This window comes from Acinonyx jubatus, chromosome C1, assembly GCF_027475565.1.
Source record: "Acinonyx jubatus isolate Ajub_Pintada_27869175 chromosome C1, VMU_Ajub_asm_v1.0, whole genome shotgun sequence".
NCBI classification, from domain to species: Eukaryota; Metazoa; Chordata; class Mammalia; order Carnivora; family Felidae; genus Acinonyx; species Acinonyx jubatus.
The window spans coordinates 76,538,605-76,559,552 of record NC_069381.1 but is presented as its reverse complement, the minus strand read 5'-3'; the positions used below and the strand labels follow the sequence as shown (position 1 = coordinate 76,559,552).

At 39.6% G+C, this 20,948-nt stretch overlaps 1 protein-coding gene across 2 annotated transcripts in view; it reads left to right on the top strand.

Annotated features, from left to right (window-relative positions):
• The window catches only part of TGFBR3 (transforming growth factor beta receptor 3), a 204,681-nt gene that overhangs the window by 112,216 nt on the left and 71,517 nt on the right, over positions 1–20,948 (top strand). For both annotated transcript variants that reach the window (XM_027058619.2, XM_027058620.2), the window contains one exon: positions 18,450–18,587. In XM_027058619.2, the coding sequence (XP_026914420.1) occupies positions 18,450–18,587 (138 nt within the window). The remainder of the gene's footprint in view (positions 1–18,449; positions 18,588–20,948) is intronic.

Genomic DNA, 20,948 nt, shown 5'->3' with positions numbered 1-20,948 from the left:
TATATTACATGGTATTCTTTCTTTGCCTTCACTGATTAGTTAAGCTTGGCTTTCATGGCCCATTGATATCTGGCTGCAGTCTACCTTTCCAATTTTATTTCTCTATATTCTTTTCTACATTTCCTCAGCTTCATGTGAATTAAGTGTTCCCCACACCTTTCCATGTTCCCTCTCCTGCTTTGATATTTCTCTTGAGGCTCTCCCTGCCCGTGTCCTCTTAATTCTTCCTGTTCTGCCCTGTTTACCCTCAGGACCCAGTGAAGTGACCCCCTTTCTCCTCCCATATTTACATCTGTATATTATCTTTTTCATCCTTTAAACTGTGAATTTCTTGAGAACAAATTTTGTACCTACTTTGCATTTGAAGTCCTTACAGAGTGGCATTTCCCAAAAATACATTTATGTGTTCTGTCTTCACAGTTTTTGCTGAGTTCATATACTACCTGTATTATGTACTACCAGTATTTCTCTTTAAATTAAAAAAAAAAAAAAACTGGCTTTACCCTAACATCCTCAACGTGAAATTATGTTTTTAATACCCATGAAAATGAAGACATAAACTATATATAAAAATTTCTTCTTTCTTTTTTTTTTTAATTTGTTTTAATGTTTATCTTTGAGAGAGAGAGACAGAGACAGAGACAGAGTGCGAGCAGGGGAGAGGCAGAGAGAGAGGGAGACGGAATCTGAAGTAGGCTCCAGGCTCTGAGCTCTAAGCACAGATCCTGATGTGGGGCTCAAACCCACGGAATGTGAGATCATGTCCTGAGCCAAAGTCGGACGCCCAACTGACTGAGCCACCCAGGCGCCCCCAAAAATATCTTATTTCTTAACATTTCTTAGTTGTCACCATGCTTTGGGAAAGATTGATTTGCCAAGTGCCTTACACATACTAGCTAGCCATTTAGTATCTGCCGAATGAAAAAATGGCTGCACAAAGCATATGAATTAAGAACGTTTTCTCCCTGTTAGCTTAGTAACTTCACAGCTATTAACCTGGAGATGAAACAAGGAGAAGCCAGAAAAGACACAGCAAGCCTTTAAGTGGAGCCATTCATTCCTACCTGTGAAGCAATTTGTGTTAGATATTACTAATTACTTCCTTATGTAATACAAACTGCTGGGCCAGTGGGGCCTGTGGATAGCTGACTCCCTGCTGATTGAGTGAGCATCTTGTTTGAAACCCCAGAAACTGTGCAAGGGGACCCCCTCTCCACAATAGGTTCAGGAAGTAGCACTATACATGGAATGCATCTAGAGGAGAGGAACGTGGTAAGTGTGTGCACATATCACATTGTTCTGATCAAATTTCTTAATGTTCTGTTCGAGGTAATTTGAGTTACGGATCTCTCCCTACCAATTTTTGTTTATGAATGTATTGTGTACTGCCAGTATAATTGAGTTCTGAAGATATTTTCTATGAATTCTGGCTAACGGAAATGATATATTTTCTTACCTTTTGAGGTTGTTGTCAGGCTACTCAGGTGTACCACTTTGAGCTCCTTAAAATAATACATTACAGTACAATACAATAAAATGTTCTGTGTATTCAAGCTATAGTAACATAGTTAATAATTAACTGCAATAATCTTAATAAAACTTAAAGGCTTTTGTAAATTCCTGAAGAAATTTGTTTCTGAGTTGCTATACTTTATAGTTGCTGCTTGTATATAGTAAAGAAGTAATAAATTATAGTTCCTTATTTGCTTTTTAAACTATAGCATAGGGGTGCCTCGGTGGCTCAGTCAGTTGAGCATCCAACTCTTGCTTTTTCAGCTCAGGTCATGATCTCACAGAACTGTGATATCGAGCCCCGTGTTGGGCTCTATGCTGACAGTGGGGAGCCTGCTTGGGATTGTCTCTTTCCCTCTCTGTGCCCCTCTCCCACGTGTACATGTGATAGAGAAAGTGCAAGCAGAGGAGGGGCAGAGAGAGAAAGAGAGAATCCCAAGCAGGCTCCCAACTACCAGCACAGAGCCCAATGTGGGGCTTGAACCCACAAACTGAGATCATGACCCTAGCTGAAATCAAGAGTCAGACACTTAAACAACTGAGCCATCAAGGTACCCCAAACATTAAAAACAAACAAACAAACACCAAACTGTAGCATAGATTATTAAATTAGAGACCCTAGAACAGGTTGTTTTCTTTAGTGTTAAATGAGGTTTAGATTATTTTTTTCTTAAATTTATAGGAAGGAATTAGTCCATGTAAGGTCAATATGGCATGAAGTCTAAGGTTTTTATCAGAAAAACCTCTCCCCCTCCTTCTCCCCCCCACGCCCCTCCACCCCGCTCCCTCTTTCTCTGTCTTTTAAATCCAGGGTTGGGATCAACAGCTGTTCTAGCATGGGCAGGGTAACTTGATATAATGGTATACATTTTTACCCTGGTCTGCTCTCAGAGCAAATTTGAAATGGTTGTTTTGGAAAATGTGCTATGAATTTATCTCTAGACCTTCGCACCAGAGCAGTTAGTTCAGCCCAGCAAATCCCTGGCACTTGATGTGCATCTTTCATAACAGAACTTTGATGCTGTGACTTGATGCCTTGAAATCAGCACAACAAAATGGTGCTTGAAGAGCAGTGTTTACTTTGATCATTTTTCAACTTCTGTGCCCCAGCCTTTTCACGGAGTACAAATTGCTTTACCAGAGTTATGGGGCTGAAGCCCACGGACTGTTTTTGTAGTCTGGTTGCTGTGGTGATTCTTAGCCTTCCATGAAACTCCATCTCCAGGGAAACAGAAACCTTTGCAGCTGTCTCAACCTTTTGGTATCGTATCTGGTAGAGGTCTTCACTGAGCTTGTTGCAGGCCGGAGAGTGGTCAATAAACAAATACGTGGAAATAGGGCATCTCATTCAGGACATGTTGTATTATTTCCAAACAAGCAACTCCCTTATCCTTCTTGCAAATCATAGGGAACTTTGAAGTATCTCCAAGGCTGGCTGAAGCCAGAGTTTAGTAAGCCGTGGAGATGTTGGTCATGATAATGATATGAGTAAGAACTTAGGGAGGATGGTTGATGACATTATAGAGTTGCCAGGTGGGGAAGAAAGAGTGGTGGCAAAGGAAAAGCTTAATGGGGCTTGTGTGTGCTTGGAGAGGAGAAGTTGGTTTAGGAAGAGGGTTTGGGCTCAGTCCAAGGATGCCAGCAGTTTGGTGTTTACAGGACTGTGAGGAAAGCTATTTTGACCTTTCGTCTCAGTGGAGGACAATATAGACAAGACCTTCTTTCCATAGGAACCAAGGGAATGGAAAAAAATAGCCATGATTTTAGAGGGTAGAAGTAATAGTAGCTACATTTAGAAGAGCGCTTACTGTGTGCCATTCACTGTTTTAAGTGCTTTCCACATATGGCGTGTTTAATCCTTTGACATCTGATGGAATAGGCACAGGTATTATCCCCACGGTATAGTCAATGAAACTGATGCCCATGGCGTCTTAACATGTTCAAGGTCCCAAGGCTGGTAAGTGGAGAACTGAGATTCCAAATGGCTCTGAGTCACTGCTATTAACACTAGGTCAAACTGCCTGTAATTTAGAAAGGAAAGCAGAGTGACCCAAAGGATCGAGTTCCAGGGGACACTGGCCAACTTGGAAGAAAACATAGATCTTGGAAGAGATTAAATAATGCCTTAAAGTGTGTTTATTGATTATTCATTCATTCATTCATTCATTCATCATTAAATACTTATGTAGGACCTACTAAATGCCAGGTATTAGACTAGACCCTGAGGTAATAAAAAGACAAGTCCCAAACCCTCCTCTTAGATGGTTGATATATACAAAGTTGATGTAAAACAAGGCAGCAGGTGCTCTGTGCTGTAAGAGAAAGATCGTTTGGACGGAGGTCAGGAGCATTCACTGGGAAGAGCTTCCTTCTTCTGAGGGCACTGATAACAAGAAAACTTCTTAAAGCACATGCCATTTTTTTCTGTGAGGTAAATAAACTTGATCCCGTATGAAAATGAAACTGTAATTTTTTTTTAATTGGAAATGGAAAGGAGATTTTATTTTTTAAATGTTTTTATTTATTTTATTTTTGAAAACGAGCGAGCAAGAGAGAGAGATTGTGAACAGGAGAGGGGCAGAGAGAGAGGAAGACAGAGAATCTCAAGCAGGCTCTGCACTGTCAGTGCAGAGCCCAATGGGGGGCTTGAACTCCCGAACCTTCAGATCATGACCTGAGCTGAAATCAAGAGTCAGATACTTAACCAACTAAGCCACCCTGGCGCCCAGAACTATAATTAAATTATGTTAATACATACCGTTACCTCTTTCTAAACAGAACTTAGAGGTCTTATTTGCTGTGTTTGCATACAGCTTGTCCTTGAGAATTTCCAAACCACAGTAGAGCAGTACGTCTACTTTATATAAAGAGCTCTGGTAGGAGTGGGTTCCAGAGTAGTGAATGGAGAGCACTCCACAAGGGAAAGGGTTTGAGAAGGCTGAGGTAATCCATTGTTATAGGAGAAACTTTCCATGATGCCTCAGGTGATGACTGTGCAACGTTCCTAAAATCTGGTGAAGGCCTTTCTGTAGTACATAAATTCTTAACTATGGGCAAGCATATTAGTGCTTTAATTCATTTAAATTTTAACTCATTTCTTTCTCATAATAACTGTAAAAGGCTGGTACTGTTATCCTGGTTTTTATATAAACAAGGTCAGACAGGTAAGGAATGGAGCTGGGGTTCAACACAGGGAGTTTGATGCAAGTGTCCATCCTGTGCTGATTAGTCGTATTTCACTTTTTGGGTTCCATAGTAAGCCATAAATAATCAAAAGGCAGTCTTTCAGACACTAAGATGTTCTTAGAGTAGCTTGAGGCTGATATAAGATTCCCCCTTCCCCATGAAATATCTGGTCATTAACTGTCCTAAGAGGGACGGCATCTACTTGGCACATCACCCACATTTTTTTTCTCAGTGCTTATTGGGAACCCCCCATGGTGAGTGGAAAATTAATAGGAGAAGAAACACAAATTATATAGTTTTGCTACTTGTTAGCCCAGGTTAAAAAGTTTGTTTGCTTAAGGAGGTGGTATCTGATGATGACTTTGACTTTATCAGGTTTCTCTCTTTTTTAAAAAAAATTTTTAATGTTACTTATTTTTGACAGAGAGAGACAGAGACAGAGCATGAGTGGGGGAGGGGTAGAGAGAGAGGGAGACGCAGAATGCAAAGTAAGCTCCAGACTCTGAGCTGTCAGTACAGAGCCCAATGCGGGGCTTGAACCCACAAACCGTGAGATCATGACCTGAGCCGAAGTCAGACACTCAACTGACTGAGCCACCCAGGCGCCCCAGATTTCTCTATTCTAAAAACAAGGATATTTTAGAATATTATCCAACTGTAATGGTCTGAAAATTTTTAGTTTCATCATCTTTCTTTGAGAGAATAATAAAATTTTCTATCACATTGAGTTAACCATACTTTGTAATAAGTATAAATTATCTAACTTCAACAGTTTTGTGTGATTGCACTGATTTCTTTTAAGGTTAGGGGGATTTAATTTAATAAATTTTGAAGAATAATGGCTTTTTCAGAGCTACTTCTAATTTTAGAGTCTGGGCCCTTAAGCAGGAGACAATACGCTTCCACACACTCACATATATACACCAAAACAGATGTGATCGGAACCTACCACAGTAGGATTCTGAACTCTTTATAACTCTCCTCATTTCCCTGACAGATTTGCTCTATCCTAGTATCATTTTTTTTTGAAATAATTACTATTGAGAAATACTCTTGAGGACTTTACAGTATTGCTTATTAAATATATGGATTTTATTTATTTATTTGTTTGTTTATTTATTTATTTAAATTTTAAAAATTATTTTAGAGAGAATCTTAAGCAGGCTCCAGACTGGGTGTGGACACGGGTCTTGATCCTGTGACCCTGGGATCATAACCTAAGCTGAAATCCAGAGTCGGGGACACTCAACCAACTGAGCCACGCAGGTGCCCCTATGTGTATATGGATTTGTAAAAACAAACTTAAGCAAACTTCTTTAGGGAAGAAATGAAATAGGAAGTGGATAAAGCGATTCTGAAAGTCTCAAACAAAGTATTCAATAATTAAATCACAGAATTCCTAGACTCTAGGGTCGGAAGGGGTCTTAGTGCTCATCCAGTCAGGCTTATACTTAGCTTGTGAATTTTGTTTCTAAAATATCTCTGACAAGTGGTCATGTAGCCCATCCAAGTAGTTCTGGACATCGGGAAGAGGGGAGAAACCAGAAGATCAATCATGTTGACAGATTTTGGCTGTTTGTTACATAGAAGTTTGGGTTTGATTTGTCCTGCCTGCTTGTTGCCTCTCCTGACCCTTGACATCCTCTTCCCTCTCCCACACAGCCTGGACATATCTCAGTCTTGTGTTGTGTTACAATCATCTTTTCGTGTGTCTGGCTTTCCTCTGGACTGTGAGGAAATTGGTGAAAGATAGGCTGTGTCCTACTCATCTTCTTTTGTCACTATTAATAGAAATAATTGTCATGGTGCCTGGCACATCATAGGGTGCCTAACTAATGCTGTTTGAATAAATGAAAAAAAAATGCATAGGAAACACGTTCCCATCTGAAGATAGCTTAGTGTGTGACTTAGCTTTGACTGTCTTAGATGAAGGAAATCCTGAGGATTGGTGGGACCTTTCAGCTCTTCTGAGATAAACTGAGTTCCTTGTATCACGTGACAGTCTTTCCAGGTGAGGTTTGAAACTGAAGAGTTAGTCTGGTTCATCCCATGTGTAAGTTCAAACCACATTTTTTTGGTGTGTGGTGAAAACAGAGTAAAATGTTAGCCAAGGGCTACCATGTTAACCCTTTTGGAGTGTATAGTTCAGTGGCATTTGTACATTTACAATACAGTGCAACCATCACCACTGTCTCATTCCAGAACATTTTCTTCACTCCAAAAAGAAATACCAGATCAATTAGCAGTCACTTTTATTCTCCCCTATCCCTAGGTCCTAGTGATGACTAATCTGCTTTCTGTCTCGGGATTTGCCTGCTCTGGACCTTTCATATGAATATAATCATACAGCATGTGGTCTTTTGTGTCTGGCTTTTGCACTTCACATATGCTGTCAAAGTTCATCCGTGTTGTAGTATGTATCAGTGCTTTATTCTTTCTTTGCTAAGTAATATTCCATTGTATGGATATGTCACATTTGCTTGTTTTGAATCACATTTTTATGGCTGGGTAATATTCCGTTGTATGTGTGTGTATCACACCGTCTTGAGCCATAAAAAAAAAGATGTGATCTTGACATTTCAACAACATGGATGGGTCTAGAGGGTATCAAGTCACATTGAGGGAGACAACTGCCATATGATTTCACTCATATGTGGAGTCTAAAAAACAAAATAGATGAATAAATAAACAAAAAGCACAATCAGACCTATAAATACAGAGAACAAACTGGAGGTTGCTGGCAGAACAGGGAGAGGGTGGGGGTTTGGCAAAATGGGTGAAAAGGAGTGGGAGATACAGGCTTCCAGTTATGGGATGAATAAGTCATGGAGATGAAATGTACAATATAGGGAACACAGTCAACGGTATTGATACAGCATTGTCTGATGACAGATGGTAGGTACTCTTGCGATGAGCATAGCGTAACTATAGAGTTGTTGAGTCACTGTGTTGTACACTAATGTAACATTGTGTGTCAGGTATAATTTAAAAAATTTTAATCACACTTTTATAGAGAGATTTGTTGTTATGATGAATCAAGTTTCTTATTTCTGCCCAAGCATCATGAATGGCAAGGAATCTTAATTATTCTTACAAAATCCTAGTAGTTTTGTAATATTTAAATTTATAATCCAGGTCTGAATATTTTGTAATGCACCCCCTCCCCCCCACCCCATGCTTCTACTTTTCCCATTTTGGCTCTACTTACTGCTCATTAGAGAATGAGTCAGAAACAGAATGGTAGACTATGGTAGTTTTGCTGAAAATGAGAATTAGAACGCTAGCAGCTGTTGACTTAATAGGCGTTTGGGACTTGACTGAATTATGAAACAGAGCTTAAGTTGTTTGATCTTGGTATCTTTTAGGACCTTCCAGACTTTGGTCAGAATTGGAAAATTTCTTCAGAGGTATATTATGAAAAAGTAACTTGTACCTTCTGCATTTAAATGAGAAACTAAGCCTTTGTAATACTTTGAAATTCTCTTTAAATACAGGTGCTGTTGCTGTACTTATAAACATGTAAAGCTTACATGTTTAATACGCTGAGTAAAGTTCAGAGATTAGAACCTTTTTTCCCTCATTCCCATAAATCTCATAAGAAATGAGATTATATATAAAAAGTTAAGACACTGTTAGTATTTTCATATGTGAAGGCAGAACTCCATATTTCTCGATGTCAAAAGGGGGAACAATTTTGGTTATTGTATTGAAAATGAATTGCTGTCATCCCTTTTTCTGTTTCTCTACACATTCACCAATTCCCAATAATATAAATTGGTTTATCAGGCCTTAAATTTGCTGACTATGTGTATGGTTTTGACAGGATTACAGTATCTTTATTACTGGGAAATGAATGGCTGGATAGTATTAACTCTATAACTTGAAAATCGCTGGGTTAGAATTTGTACTTGTTTCATTCTGACATAAAATCCATTGCTAGTTGGTGCCATGGCACTCGGTGTTGATTTATCTGTAAATAAATGTTGACAGGACCATTATTTTTCTTTTTAATTTCTTTTTTTAACATTTATTTATTTTTGAGAGACAGAGAGAGACAGAGCATGGGGGGGGGGGCGCAGAGAGAGAGAGAAGGAGAGACAGAATCTGAAGCAGGCTGCAGGCTGTGAGTAAGCTGTCAGCACAGAGCCTGATGCAGGGCTCGAACCCACAAACCGTAATATGACCTGAGCCAAAGTCGGATGCTCAACTGACTGAGCCACCCAGGCGCCCTTTGACAGGACCATTCTTGATCTAATTAATAAACATTGTTTCTATGACTTAGGTCTTTTCCTTTTTCTTTTAGTTTTTATTTCCCTTTTTCCTTTAGGGTATTAATAAGTATTTGAAGATAGAGAGAAACTTCAATAGATTTGTTACCAGGTATCCTGATCTTTATTGTAGCTTTAGCCCTTTCCAGTTAGAACAAGTGTATTGAACTACTTTTAATGCTGTCTTCAATACTGGCTTTAGAAGATATTATTCCATCTCAAACACTTAACTATAACATGCCAAATTCTGTATGCATATTTTGGCAACTTTCTGTTTACTTCTGTGATCACAGGTCTTACGCTGAAACTGCAGGACTCAAGGAAGATTGATTGTGTGGAGGAAAATAGGCAAAAGTACTGGACTCTAATGTAAATACTGCAAACTGAATTTGTTCTATTGTCAATTAGGCTTTTCTGACAGAGTTCATTGCCTGAATTAAAAGCATTTAAAATTCCGTGCCTCTGAAAGATAGTGGAACATTCAATCAAAGAAAATAATGTTGTTGTTGTTGTTGTTGTTTTCAGGAAAAATGCTCCCAAAACACATAACGATAATATGTTCTCCCCACTTTGGCTTCTGGGTTATTTCTCTCTTTCTCAAGATAGACCATGTAACGTTGAAAGTAAAGTTCCTTGAAAAACATTTCCACTTAAAATCATAACCTGGCTGGATGAGACCAGAATATCCTTAGGGGGCCGGTACTGTGAACTTCAGGAGTTGTTTTTGTTAGAGTTTTCAAAGGAAACCAGACTTTACAGAATTCCCAAGGCTTTTCTACCCTGACCAGAATTTAGTTTCCTTAGAGAGTAATTTGGTCTAATCCACATATCAACCAGGAGCCCCTGGAGTTCAAGGAATGATTGAGTCGCACCTCTGCTAATTCAGTGACTTGTAGAAATACAGAGGGTATATTTTTGCAGACTGTCAGAGCTTTGACGTTCTCATGGCCCTGTCCACTTCCTGGTTTTGCAATTCTACATGTGGTCTGGGATACAGCTGATTCGCTCAGATGTGAAATGCAGCTAACACCATTTTGAGTTCCACAGTGCATTTGTTCATGAGAATTACAGTGAGCATTACTAAAGCTTTTGTAGAGGAGATAGAGGAGGATTTACATCAAAGCAACTCACAACTTTAGCTGGCAGTGTAGACATCACAGTTCATAAAAATGCTTGTTGACCCATCCCTGTGGAGTTTCACTTACCTCCCAGCTTGTGCTTAGCTTCCCATCATCTTGCTCACAACTCATTGCCCTTCCTTTCTTCCTGATCTTTTCTTTTCCAGGAGCAAAATCATTCCTGCCTCTTACTCCTGTAGAGTAGGCTGCTGTCCTCTTCTTGGCCTCAAGGCCAACACTGAAGGTTAAGGTACAGTGGGAAAGTAGGGAGAAAAAAAGTGAAGGACAATGGGACATATTCACTCTACCCCTAGTGTTGCCACTCTCTGGCCATATGACTTTAGAAAAATTTTTTACCTCTCAGCACCAGCTTCTTCACCTTTAAAATGGAAATAATTAGATAATTAGACAGAATCTCTTCTGATGGCAAATCTTTACCCAGTAGAAGGCTTGTGGACCTGCCTGTGTCTTTCCTTGGAAAACAATGATGATGGCTGTCCCTATTCTCGCTGTTATTCATATTAACAACAGAAACACAAATGCAGTGTTTGAAGCCCATGCCTCAGTAATTACTCCTCTCCAGATTTCTCTTTTGTGCTGAAAAGGTGACATTGTATGCCCATTCACAGTTCTTTACCAGCTTCAGGTTAATGTACTGGTCTGGGGGAATCCAGGTGTTCTCCTTTTATAAAGCTTAACGCATCTTAAATCACTGCCTGAACACCAGTGCATTTTGTGTTTTTTGCTATTACAAATTCACTAACTTTAAGATGGTGATTAAGCATCTATGACTGAGATCTATGACTGCAGTTGGCAGGTGGAAATGATTAATTCAGCACTCAGATCATGTGAGAATTGGCTTCTTGCTATGCCTACTTTTTAAATTAGCTCCCCTTGGTCACCTCAGTGATTCTCTTTATTATGTAGTTCAGTTCACCACAGTATTGACAAGCTGGCCATTCTGACATCTTATTATTATAGACATATCATGTCAAAATACTGGTTTATTAAACAGTTAAGTAGCAAAAACAGTTCCAAGCCCATTATAAAAAGTAGAAGTTGAAAGGAAATACATTTGTGTAGTACATGTCATATGGCACTTTGGTTATAATAGTAGTGTTAAAAACAATAGTAGTGTTTGGGATGGGTCTGTTTATTAAGTGTGACAAGGAATATAAAAAATAAAAGCAGGCTTTTTTTCACATTAATCGATGTGCAAATATTGAGTTCCTTCAGTTTGTCTAGAATTGTACTTTCTGATGATTCTCGCACACTTCTTTGCCTAAATGAAAAGTGTTTAAAATTCTGTGCTCTAAGAGAGGGTAGAACGTTTGGTCAAAGTTTCTTATCTTTGTTATTTATCCCTGAGAAGGAAAACCTGCTCCAAAGGCTTTTTCACATTTTATCTATTTGTATATTCATAACTGTTAAAGATAACAAAATAATTTCTGTGTGTTGTTTGCTTGTTTGTTTGCCTAGTGTGGTCCCCAGACATGGCATAAGTGCTGCTCTGCCTTGTGCTGTACACACAGCAGAGGATGATGATCAGGGTCACAAAGCCTGGGCGTGACCTTGGAGTTCCCCCCAACATATATTCCCAGCAGCCACGGCCATTCGTTTTGGTAGCATGAGTTGGAATCTGCTTTTCTCAACTGTGTTTTAAAGTTCAAGTCAAACTTGATAGTGAAAGTTAACATCCTCTTTACTAGATTCACCCTCACCCCTTTTGGCCAGAAAACCATGACAGTATGACTCTGTAACCATTATTTGAAGCACATTTCATGAGTAACTTTTATTTATTCTTTCAGAAAAGTTGTTGACTGCTTGCTGGATGTTCAGCTCTGTGCTAGGCCCAAGCATGCAGAAATGAGTGTGACTCAGGTTCTGCCCTTGAAGAATGCCTTGAGGATTTCACAGTGTGTGTGTGTGTGTGTGTGTGTGTGTGTGTGTGTGTGTGTGTGTAAATGACAAACATCTAAACAGGTTATTGCAGTGCAACACGGAGGTAGTAACATGAGCATGGTCTGTGGGAGCACTGTTCCTCCAGCCTGTGTGCGGATAGGGAAGGATTTTACTGATTTTGAGCTGGACACACCTGTCTGACCAGGGGCTGGCAGGAAGATGCTGAAGGCCAGAATCCTAAAAGGCTATGGTGGGTTGATGACATACAGTAAGATACTCAGATGGCAGATACTTAATACTAAAGGATGATGGAAAAGTGCCAGTCCAGTATTAGACTTGCCATCAGCAGTGGCCTGCTGAGGGTTCCCACAGTGCTTCTATCCCAGAGCATGCCCATATCCACGGTCCCCCCTTTCCCTGCCTCTCTTCCCCATAGTGACTGAGCTGCGGGCTACTCTGGGAAGGAAGGGCCAGGGTCTCTGGAATCCCCTTGCAACTCTCCCAGGACCCCTTTAGAGGGCCATGACCTGTAGTTTCAGAAATATTCTTCTGTTTATATCAGCTCTTGTCCCTCAACCCCCAACCCAAATTTAGTTCCGAGTATTTTTCCAGGGCATTCAAAATATAGAGCAGAGAGGGCAGGCTTATTTCTGCATCAGATTTCAGACTTTTATTTTAGTTTTTTTTTCCCCCTGTTTTGTGGTCATAATAGATTATTTTCAGAAGCTCCCAGAGAATCCTGAATCCTGTCCTTGTTTTTAGGGGGAGGAATTAGTTTTGGAATTGAGTTGCTGTATCCCTCTCATCATGTTAAATGGTTTTAAGACAAAACCATTGGGAAAAAGAGCTCGCTATCATTTGCCATAGCAATGTGAAATCTCTGACCCTAGTGCTGAGAGAATGGCCAGTTGACTTCCTGGGTGAGGGTAGAGACACGAAAGGGGTCAAGATTCTTTGAATTCAGCACCAACTGATTAATGTTTTTCTAGAAATTCAGAGAAATGTGAAAATAATATAATAAGGAAAAATGTTTAAAGGTCCAAATCCACCCCTCCAAGAATATTTTAAGGGAATCTTTTTTTTAACTTGTTTTATTTTTTATTTTTTTAAATTTACATCCAAATTAGTTAGCATATAGTGCAACATTGATTTCAGGGGTAGGTTCCTTAGTGCCCTTACCCAATTAGCCCATTCCCCCTCCCACAACCCCTCCAGTAACCCTTAGTTTGTTCTCCATATTTATGAGTCTCTTCTGTTTTGTCCCCCTCCCTGTTTTTATATTATTTTTGTTTCCCTTCCTTAAGGGAATCTTTTTATACCAATTCCCAAATGGCAGAAGATAAGCGACGGCAAATAAAATGTCAGCTGTAGGGGATCCTTAGACCAGAACATATTTTCAAACACCGCAGCAGCAACTAACTACTATTTCCCATTCACAGCAATTGGTTGCACATTTTGGATGCATCCAGGGTCAGATTTGAGCTCCTAAAAGTCCTATTGCCCAAATAGAAGTGAAATTTGAGTTCAGCTGTGGTACCTCAGCATCCTGAAATAGATTTGTGTCTCATTGTACGTCTGTGTAAATTATGGGTGCTATGAGACCCAGATTCAGGATGTTTTCAGTTACTACCAACAGTGTTGCTAAGTGGATGTCTCCTTACCTCTGAAGAGGGGATAGATGATGGCTATATACAGACCAAGGTGTGATTTTATGGGTCTTGGTTATAGACACACTGCTAGAGTTCTTTTCTTATCTATCTACTTGTAAACTGATTATTGGATCTTTCATTTCAGAGCATTTGGTCTGTTTTTAGAGAACAGGAGTCTCTCTGGTAGTGGTTTGGATGACTTCATTGTTTCATAGGTCCATAGGGACTGTTACAAGAATCAGAAATGTTGAAAAGGAACCTCACTGACACTGTAGCAAAATCGGACAGCTGTTAGACTCTCATATCAGTTGTTTTGCTGGCTTTCCTTATGTTTGTTTTAAAAACCCCATGAGTGGGGGGGGAGGGTGTCTAATAGGAAAATTTTGAAGTCACTGTGATAGAACTACCTTGCATCTCTGCTGTGAACCCTTAGAAATTCAAAACAATTTTCATATGGCATCTTTCCATAAAGAGAGTAGAGATTTTTTTCTTTCCTGTAAGTACATAATTCATTTCCATGAAGTGATTTACAAAGTTTGAGACAATATATAGTTTTTGCTTATAAGAGATCATTTTGGGGGGTACCTGTGTAGCTCAGTCGGTTAAGTGTCCAACTCCTGGTTTCAGCTTAGGTCATGATCTCACAGTTTTGTGAGTTCGAGCCTCATGTCAGACTCTGCACTGGCAGCTCAGAGCCTGCTTGGGATCCTCTCTCCCTCTCTCTGCCCCTCCCCCACTCACACTGTCTCTGTCTCTCTCAAAAGAAATAAATAAACTTAAAAAAAAAAGAAGATAATTTTTGGAAAACAAAGTTGTCATTGTTTTCTGGTCATAACGTGGACAAGGACAGTTTTCCTAAGTGAGAGATACGAAGTTTGTCTTTCCACTTGGGGGCTTTATGCTCCTTGGAGTTGGCCTTGATTTTGGTCAAAATTGTATTCAGATTCCCCAGGAAAGTACTCAGAAAAGATTTACTTTGCATTTCTTTATAAAATAGGAGAAATACATTAATTACATCTGGTAGTTAAAGTGCACAGATAACTTCAGTAGACCTAGTATAAATAGATGCCATAGAACAGATCAGCGTTCTCTTAGCTCAGAACCAGTGAGCTTTTATTCATTTAGGGGAGATCAGCAATGTATAAGGGACAATGTCTACATATGGGATGTGACAGATTAGACTTACTTGCATTTTCTCACACCGTGAGGAAGACTGAAATGCAGCACTGTTGAGACAAACATGGTTAGAGCAGAAACTCTTGGACAAGGCTTTATGGACTACTTTGTGGTCAAAGTATGGTTTTAAGAGGTCACCGAATCCCCAGAAACTGCATGTACAAGTGTTTTATTTCTGAATTGTCATCTAGTAAGTTCGTTCTCTGAGAGGATGACATGTTAAAACCACAGGTATAATCTCTAGTTTAATTACATGGAGTCATTTTGTTTCTGTTTCTGCCTTTAGAATGTTCCTACTCTTCTACAGTGGACTCCTTAACCTGGCTTAATGGGTACTTAACCTAGAATTCATGGGCCCTGTAGTGAATGTGTTTTCTCTGACATTGCTTGCAAAATGTAGTGCACATATGGGTTTTTCTGTGTGTGGTGCATCTTGCATTAAGTTCTCAAATGCTTTATTACTGCCGAAGATGAACACACAAGCCACCTATTTACAGACTAGTCATTGTTGCCTCATTTGGGATGCATCCCCTTTAGTCCCATTTTCCTTCACAGCCACATGGCCCCTAGGTTTAGTTTGTTATTTCTTATGAAGACCATGGACTAAGTGGTGACTCTTACTTTCATGTAGACTTAACATAGGATTGAGAGTCAACCCTTAGAACTACTGTTTGGATTGCCAAGCTGGAAATCATTGGATACGCACTTGTATCATTTCTCCACAGCTGTTTCTTTGCTGCCATCTTCTTCAGCTCTGGTCATGAGACCATGATCATGGGGCAGTAATTTACCCAAGAAAACCTTTAGCAGAATGTTCTTATCCTTGTAACTGTAGTCTATCCTAAGTTACAATTGGTTCTAAAGAGGATTTTGTTTTTTCCTTGGCTTTTTTTTTTTTTTTTTTTCCAGCCTGAGAGAAAGTAGGCACCTTAGCCAGGAATTCTTTCAGAGATATTCCGAGTATGTTCTCCCCACCGTTCAGAGAGCTTTTATACCTTCATTCTTTTGTTGGTTGTTTTTGGTTGTCCTCTGTATTCCCTTCAGCAAGATTTATTCCAGTAGAAGAAGGTTGTTGAGGGATTAGGTGAGTGGGTGCTTGGGGGACTCTTTGTTCATGCCAAATGATCTTTTAAAAAAAGTATTGAGTATTTTTCTTTTAATTTCCCAATCATAGTGTGAATTCTTCTTTGCCAGATGGTTTTTGGGGCTTTGCCTGGGTCCTGTGTGCCAGAGTCGGGGATTCATCTTGGCCAGACGCTGCCACATATTGAAGAGGGAGCCGTTTCCAGGAAAGCTCAGAGCTGTGGCTCCTAGAAATCTTTCCTTGATTGTGTGAGCCAGGCCTCGACACTTTTGACCATCTGGAAGATTTTGGACCCCAGCACCAATATCTGTCTCATACACAGTTTTCTTTTCATTTCCTAAGTTTTTTTTTTTTAATTCTTGTTCATTTGAGATATATATTTATTGCAATTTTATCTACACACTTCAAGAGTGGTATGCCTGAGGGCTGCAAAGAAAATTAACAGAAAAAGAGTTGACATCCCTCTGTGGATACCCATGGCTATTCTTCGTGCCATGATGGTGCTCAATAAACAGTTTGGAAGGAATAAATCTGGAAACTTTTTACTGACACATACTGTTCATGACAGAGTGTTTCTTAGCAATTTTTCAGGTACTTTTGTACAAGTAATGACTTCATCTCTCCTTTCTTCCCTTTCCAAAGTATATGCTTTCTGTAGTGTGCATCTCTCTGTTAATACTACAGTTTGAATCTTTGCCCCAAGCCTGTCTTGTTTACAGTGGCCATTGATCTGTTTATTTCTAGATGCGGACAGCTATGTGAAATGCTGTGAGGTAGAGTTTGTACAACCAAGAAATGTGTTATTATGCTGTAGCTGTACTCAACATCACTTTTCATTAGTGCTCTGCTTTTAGTAGTTTGCATATGCCAAATGTAAAGATGATCCTAGCTGTGTTGCAAAAACAGGTCATGATAGTATTACTTGTGTTCTGAAATTTTTCTATAAATTAGCTAGCTACGTCCCTTTGAACCTATCAATATATTCAGCTTTTTTCACCTTTTAGGTAACATAAATTTATAAATTTGCTGTAGTAAATCAATCCTTTAAATAACTGTCTGCCCTCTGTTTCAGCACAGTATTATAGTAAGACATATCTTTGCCTACTGAATGTTTGCAGTCTGTTTCAGAAATTAAGACACATGCTCAACAGTTAATGAATAGAGATGGTATTATACACCAGAGTGTAAATTATTAATAGAATAAAGTACTTCCATGGCATTGGAAATTAGAGAATTAAATATACAGTTGGTACTCACCGAGTACCGACCCTGTGCTAAGCTAAGGCATGGGTACTGAAAGTAAAGTTCGAAGTTGTATTATCAGTGACCCGAGAGGCTGTTGTGATAAGCGACATTGGTGTCAAAGGCAGTCCCTACAATAAAAGGCAGAGATATGTTGAGATCAAAGTGGGCCAGCAGCCACTGGAAGACGTAAAATAGTCCAGCTTTGAGTGCTCTATCCCTGATGGCTGTATAGACTCAGATCATAGATCTAGGCCATTTAATGCTCATAAGGATTATGGCTGAGATGTTCTGTTATTCCCAGTGTATTACTCAGTCTCTGTCTTGCCAGCTAAAGTCATTTTTCGTGCTTTCCCTCTCATCACTTTCTGGTGCTCTTGGGTGAGTTCAGCTTGTTAAAATATGTGCTTCTTGGGTCTTGCTTCACCCCTCTGTACAGAAAGCCAGTATGAGACATGCTTCTATGAAAGCATCTGTTTAGTATTTCTTTATTCACCCTTTTGCTTCTCTGTGTTCATGTTGACCTATCTTGGCTGGTATGCTCCGGGAGGATGTTGAACCCACTGTTTCCAGCTGTCCTCATAGGTGCTTTTTGATGATGTTAATGATGATAGTGATAACCTATAATAGTCCTTGATCCACTATCAAAAGTGGTCACAGCTTTCTTATCCAGGCTCATGGTTTTCTTCGCTGTTTTGTTTTTGTTTTTGTTTTGGACCAGGTCTGCATACAGTCAGTTTTTATTCTGTGTGTTCTCTATACTTCATTTTTTTTTAGAAAGCCCCCTTAAGCTAATAGCTGGGTTGATGAAAACTTCCCTTGGCAGCCCCTTTCCTGCAGTTTTCAGCACTTTTTTTTGGCAGAACTCACTTCACTTTTTAGAGGTTGGAGCTCACCTGGAAGAGAAGAAAGTCCTTTCTCTGGTGATCCACAGGGATGATCCCATGGCATTCCGTAATCCCAGTTTTTAGCTTAATCATTTGACTTGAAGGATAAGGCAGTCTTGAGGGAAGGTAACTTTTGCTCTGTCTTTGCTAACTTTGGGGGGGAAAAAGTGTTCTGTTTGTGTTCCCCTATTACTGGGAGCTGAATCATGTTTTAGTTGAGATTAGTGTGGGTTGTCATTTTTGTAGTAAAAATTGGTCAAATACTGGCAGCAGCATCTAGTTCAACCTAGTATATCTTATCCATAGAATCTAAACTACCTTATAGCTTCTTTTAATGGTGAGCTGTGGAAAAGTATTCCAGATGCTGTGCTGTGTGATTTTAATGGAAAGCCAGTGTTAAGATTTCTCTTTCTGTTGCTTCCTAGGTCACTCTGCACCTAAATCCCATCTCCTCGGTCCACATTCACCACAAGCCTATCGTGTTTGTGCTCAACTCCCCACAGCCCCTGGTCTGGCATCTGAAGACAGAGAGGCTGGCAGTTGGGGTCTCCAGACTTTTCTTGGTAAGTGTTTGAAACCTTCCCAAAGTGTTCTTAGCATAAGGATATAATGACCCTAAAACTTTGCAAGCATTTTTAAAAGGCTTATTTCATTGAAATAATACCAGAGTCCACAGTGTATTAAATTGAAAGAATGCTCTTAGTGGTATTTGGACAGTGTAGGTAAGCAGTCACGGAAAACAAACACCGCACGTGTGTGTCTGACTGTGGATGGAGGATCTGGTCTAGTTTCCACGTTAGAGCAGGACCTGCAGTCATACTCTGTGTGGCCTGGGCTTTGGTCTCCACTCTGAGACTCCTCTGGTGGCATCAGGAGCAATGTAAACATTGTAAACAGCCACTAGGTGTGTGGTCTCTGACCACAAAATAAATACACACAAACCCATTCTATTTGTATATAACACAGGCCTACTTTCTGATACGAGGATCTGTTTGTTGAGAGAGTGACACAGCCAGTTCCAAAATGAAAACATTTGTATTTTATAAAAAAGCTGGAACCCAGCTCTTGTGGAAAGATCCAAATATTACCTACTATTTGTAAATCATGTCCTTTTGAGTTTGCCAGAACATTCAAGTTTGCTGGTTGTGGAGAAATTGATGGGTTGTTTGGATGGAATTTTTGGGGTATGATATCATGTCTGATGATGCGCAACACTGCCCTTCGCAGTGATAACTCACATTGTCTACTGCTAGGGCTCCATGCTGATGTCCTTAATTGCAGAGCCTTAGGCTTTTAAGCCTCATCGCCCCAAAGCATCCAAAACAAAAAGAGGCCTCAGTTAATAGTCTTTTTCTTGTATAATGAGCATATCTGTACTTACATTTGAAGAATACACTTAAAAACTCAAAGGTACCTGTTGAATAAAGTAGGAATCCATAATCAGTACAGTTAATAAGTAGATAAATAAATGAGTAAAGAGGGATAAGGGACAGCTCTTCATTATAGTCAGATGCCAATCAGTGATATAGAAGGATAATGGAGTTAGAAATTCCTGGTTTTGCAATCATCATAGTAAAAGTTTATTGGGCAGGAGTCATCAGTAGAAGCTAAATGTAGCAGAAGAGGAGGGAGTTTGAGGAACTGTATATTTTATTTAAATTACCCAAATTACTTACTAATACCAAAAGAAGAAACAATAACTATATATAGTGGAGATACCCTACGGTACCTTAACCAAATCTTCAAAATCAACATCACCAGTATGGGGCACATGGACATTGTGTGCCTTTAAATGTGATAACCTGCATCATTTATGTTATATTCTAGCCAAACATGCACATAACCTGGATCTGGTCATGATGAAGCATCAGGCAAAACCAAATTGAGTGACATTCTATCAAACCCAGATAGGACTTACACAAGAAGCTCTTACCCCAGACTGGCTCCTTCATACTCATAATCATTGTCAATCTCTTGTAACTAAAGGTATTTGTGATAGTAAGTAATGGCCATGATCATAAAGTCTTATGTGCGTTTAGCCCTTAGAGTGCTGAGCTATATTGTGCAATACTGTAAACAGTAGCTATAGGTGAGCTATTTAAATTTAAAATAACTAGGGGCGCCTGGGTGGCTTAGGTGGTTAAGCATCTGCGCTGACAGTGCGGAGCCTGCCTGGGATTCTCTCTGCCCTGCCTCACTTGTTCTTGTTCTCTCTCTCTCTCTCTCTCTCTCTCTCTCTCTCCCTCTCCCTCTCCCTCTCCCTCTCCCTCTCTCCCTCTCAAAATAAATAAACTTAAAAAAGAAAACTTTTTTAAAACTTAAAAAAAAAACTTAAATTAACTAAAATTACAAATACAGTTCCTGAGGCATACCAACCACATTTCAGGTGCTTAGTAGCTGCATGAGGCTACCACACTGGGCAGGTTATGGACAGGTTATGAGTAAATGCTTTGCCCACCCGGCTTTGAATCCAAATAGTAACTCAAGGCAAATTATTTTATTTCTTTAAGCCTGATTTTCCTCACTTGTAATAAAGGAAAATTAATAGTCCCAGCATCATGGGGTTGTTACCTTGATTAAAAGAGATTACATGTAGCATGTTTAATACAGTGCCTGACCCCGTTCATAGATATTACCTGTTGTTGTTGTGGCTATTTATTAATAGTCATAGTAAAGAACACTTGGAAAAGATGTTGAATTTCTATTTTTATTTGTTTATTTAGAGAGAGAGAGAGAGAGAGAGAGAGAGAGAAAGAGCACACACAGCGGGATAGGGGAAGAGGGAGAGAGAGAATCCCAAGCAGGCTCCACACCCAGCATTGAGTCTGACGCTGCACTTGATCTCAACCATGAGATATGACTTGAGCTGAAATCAAGGGTCAGATGCTTAACTGACTGAGCCCTTCGTTTTATATATAATATGT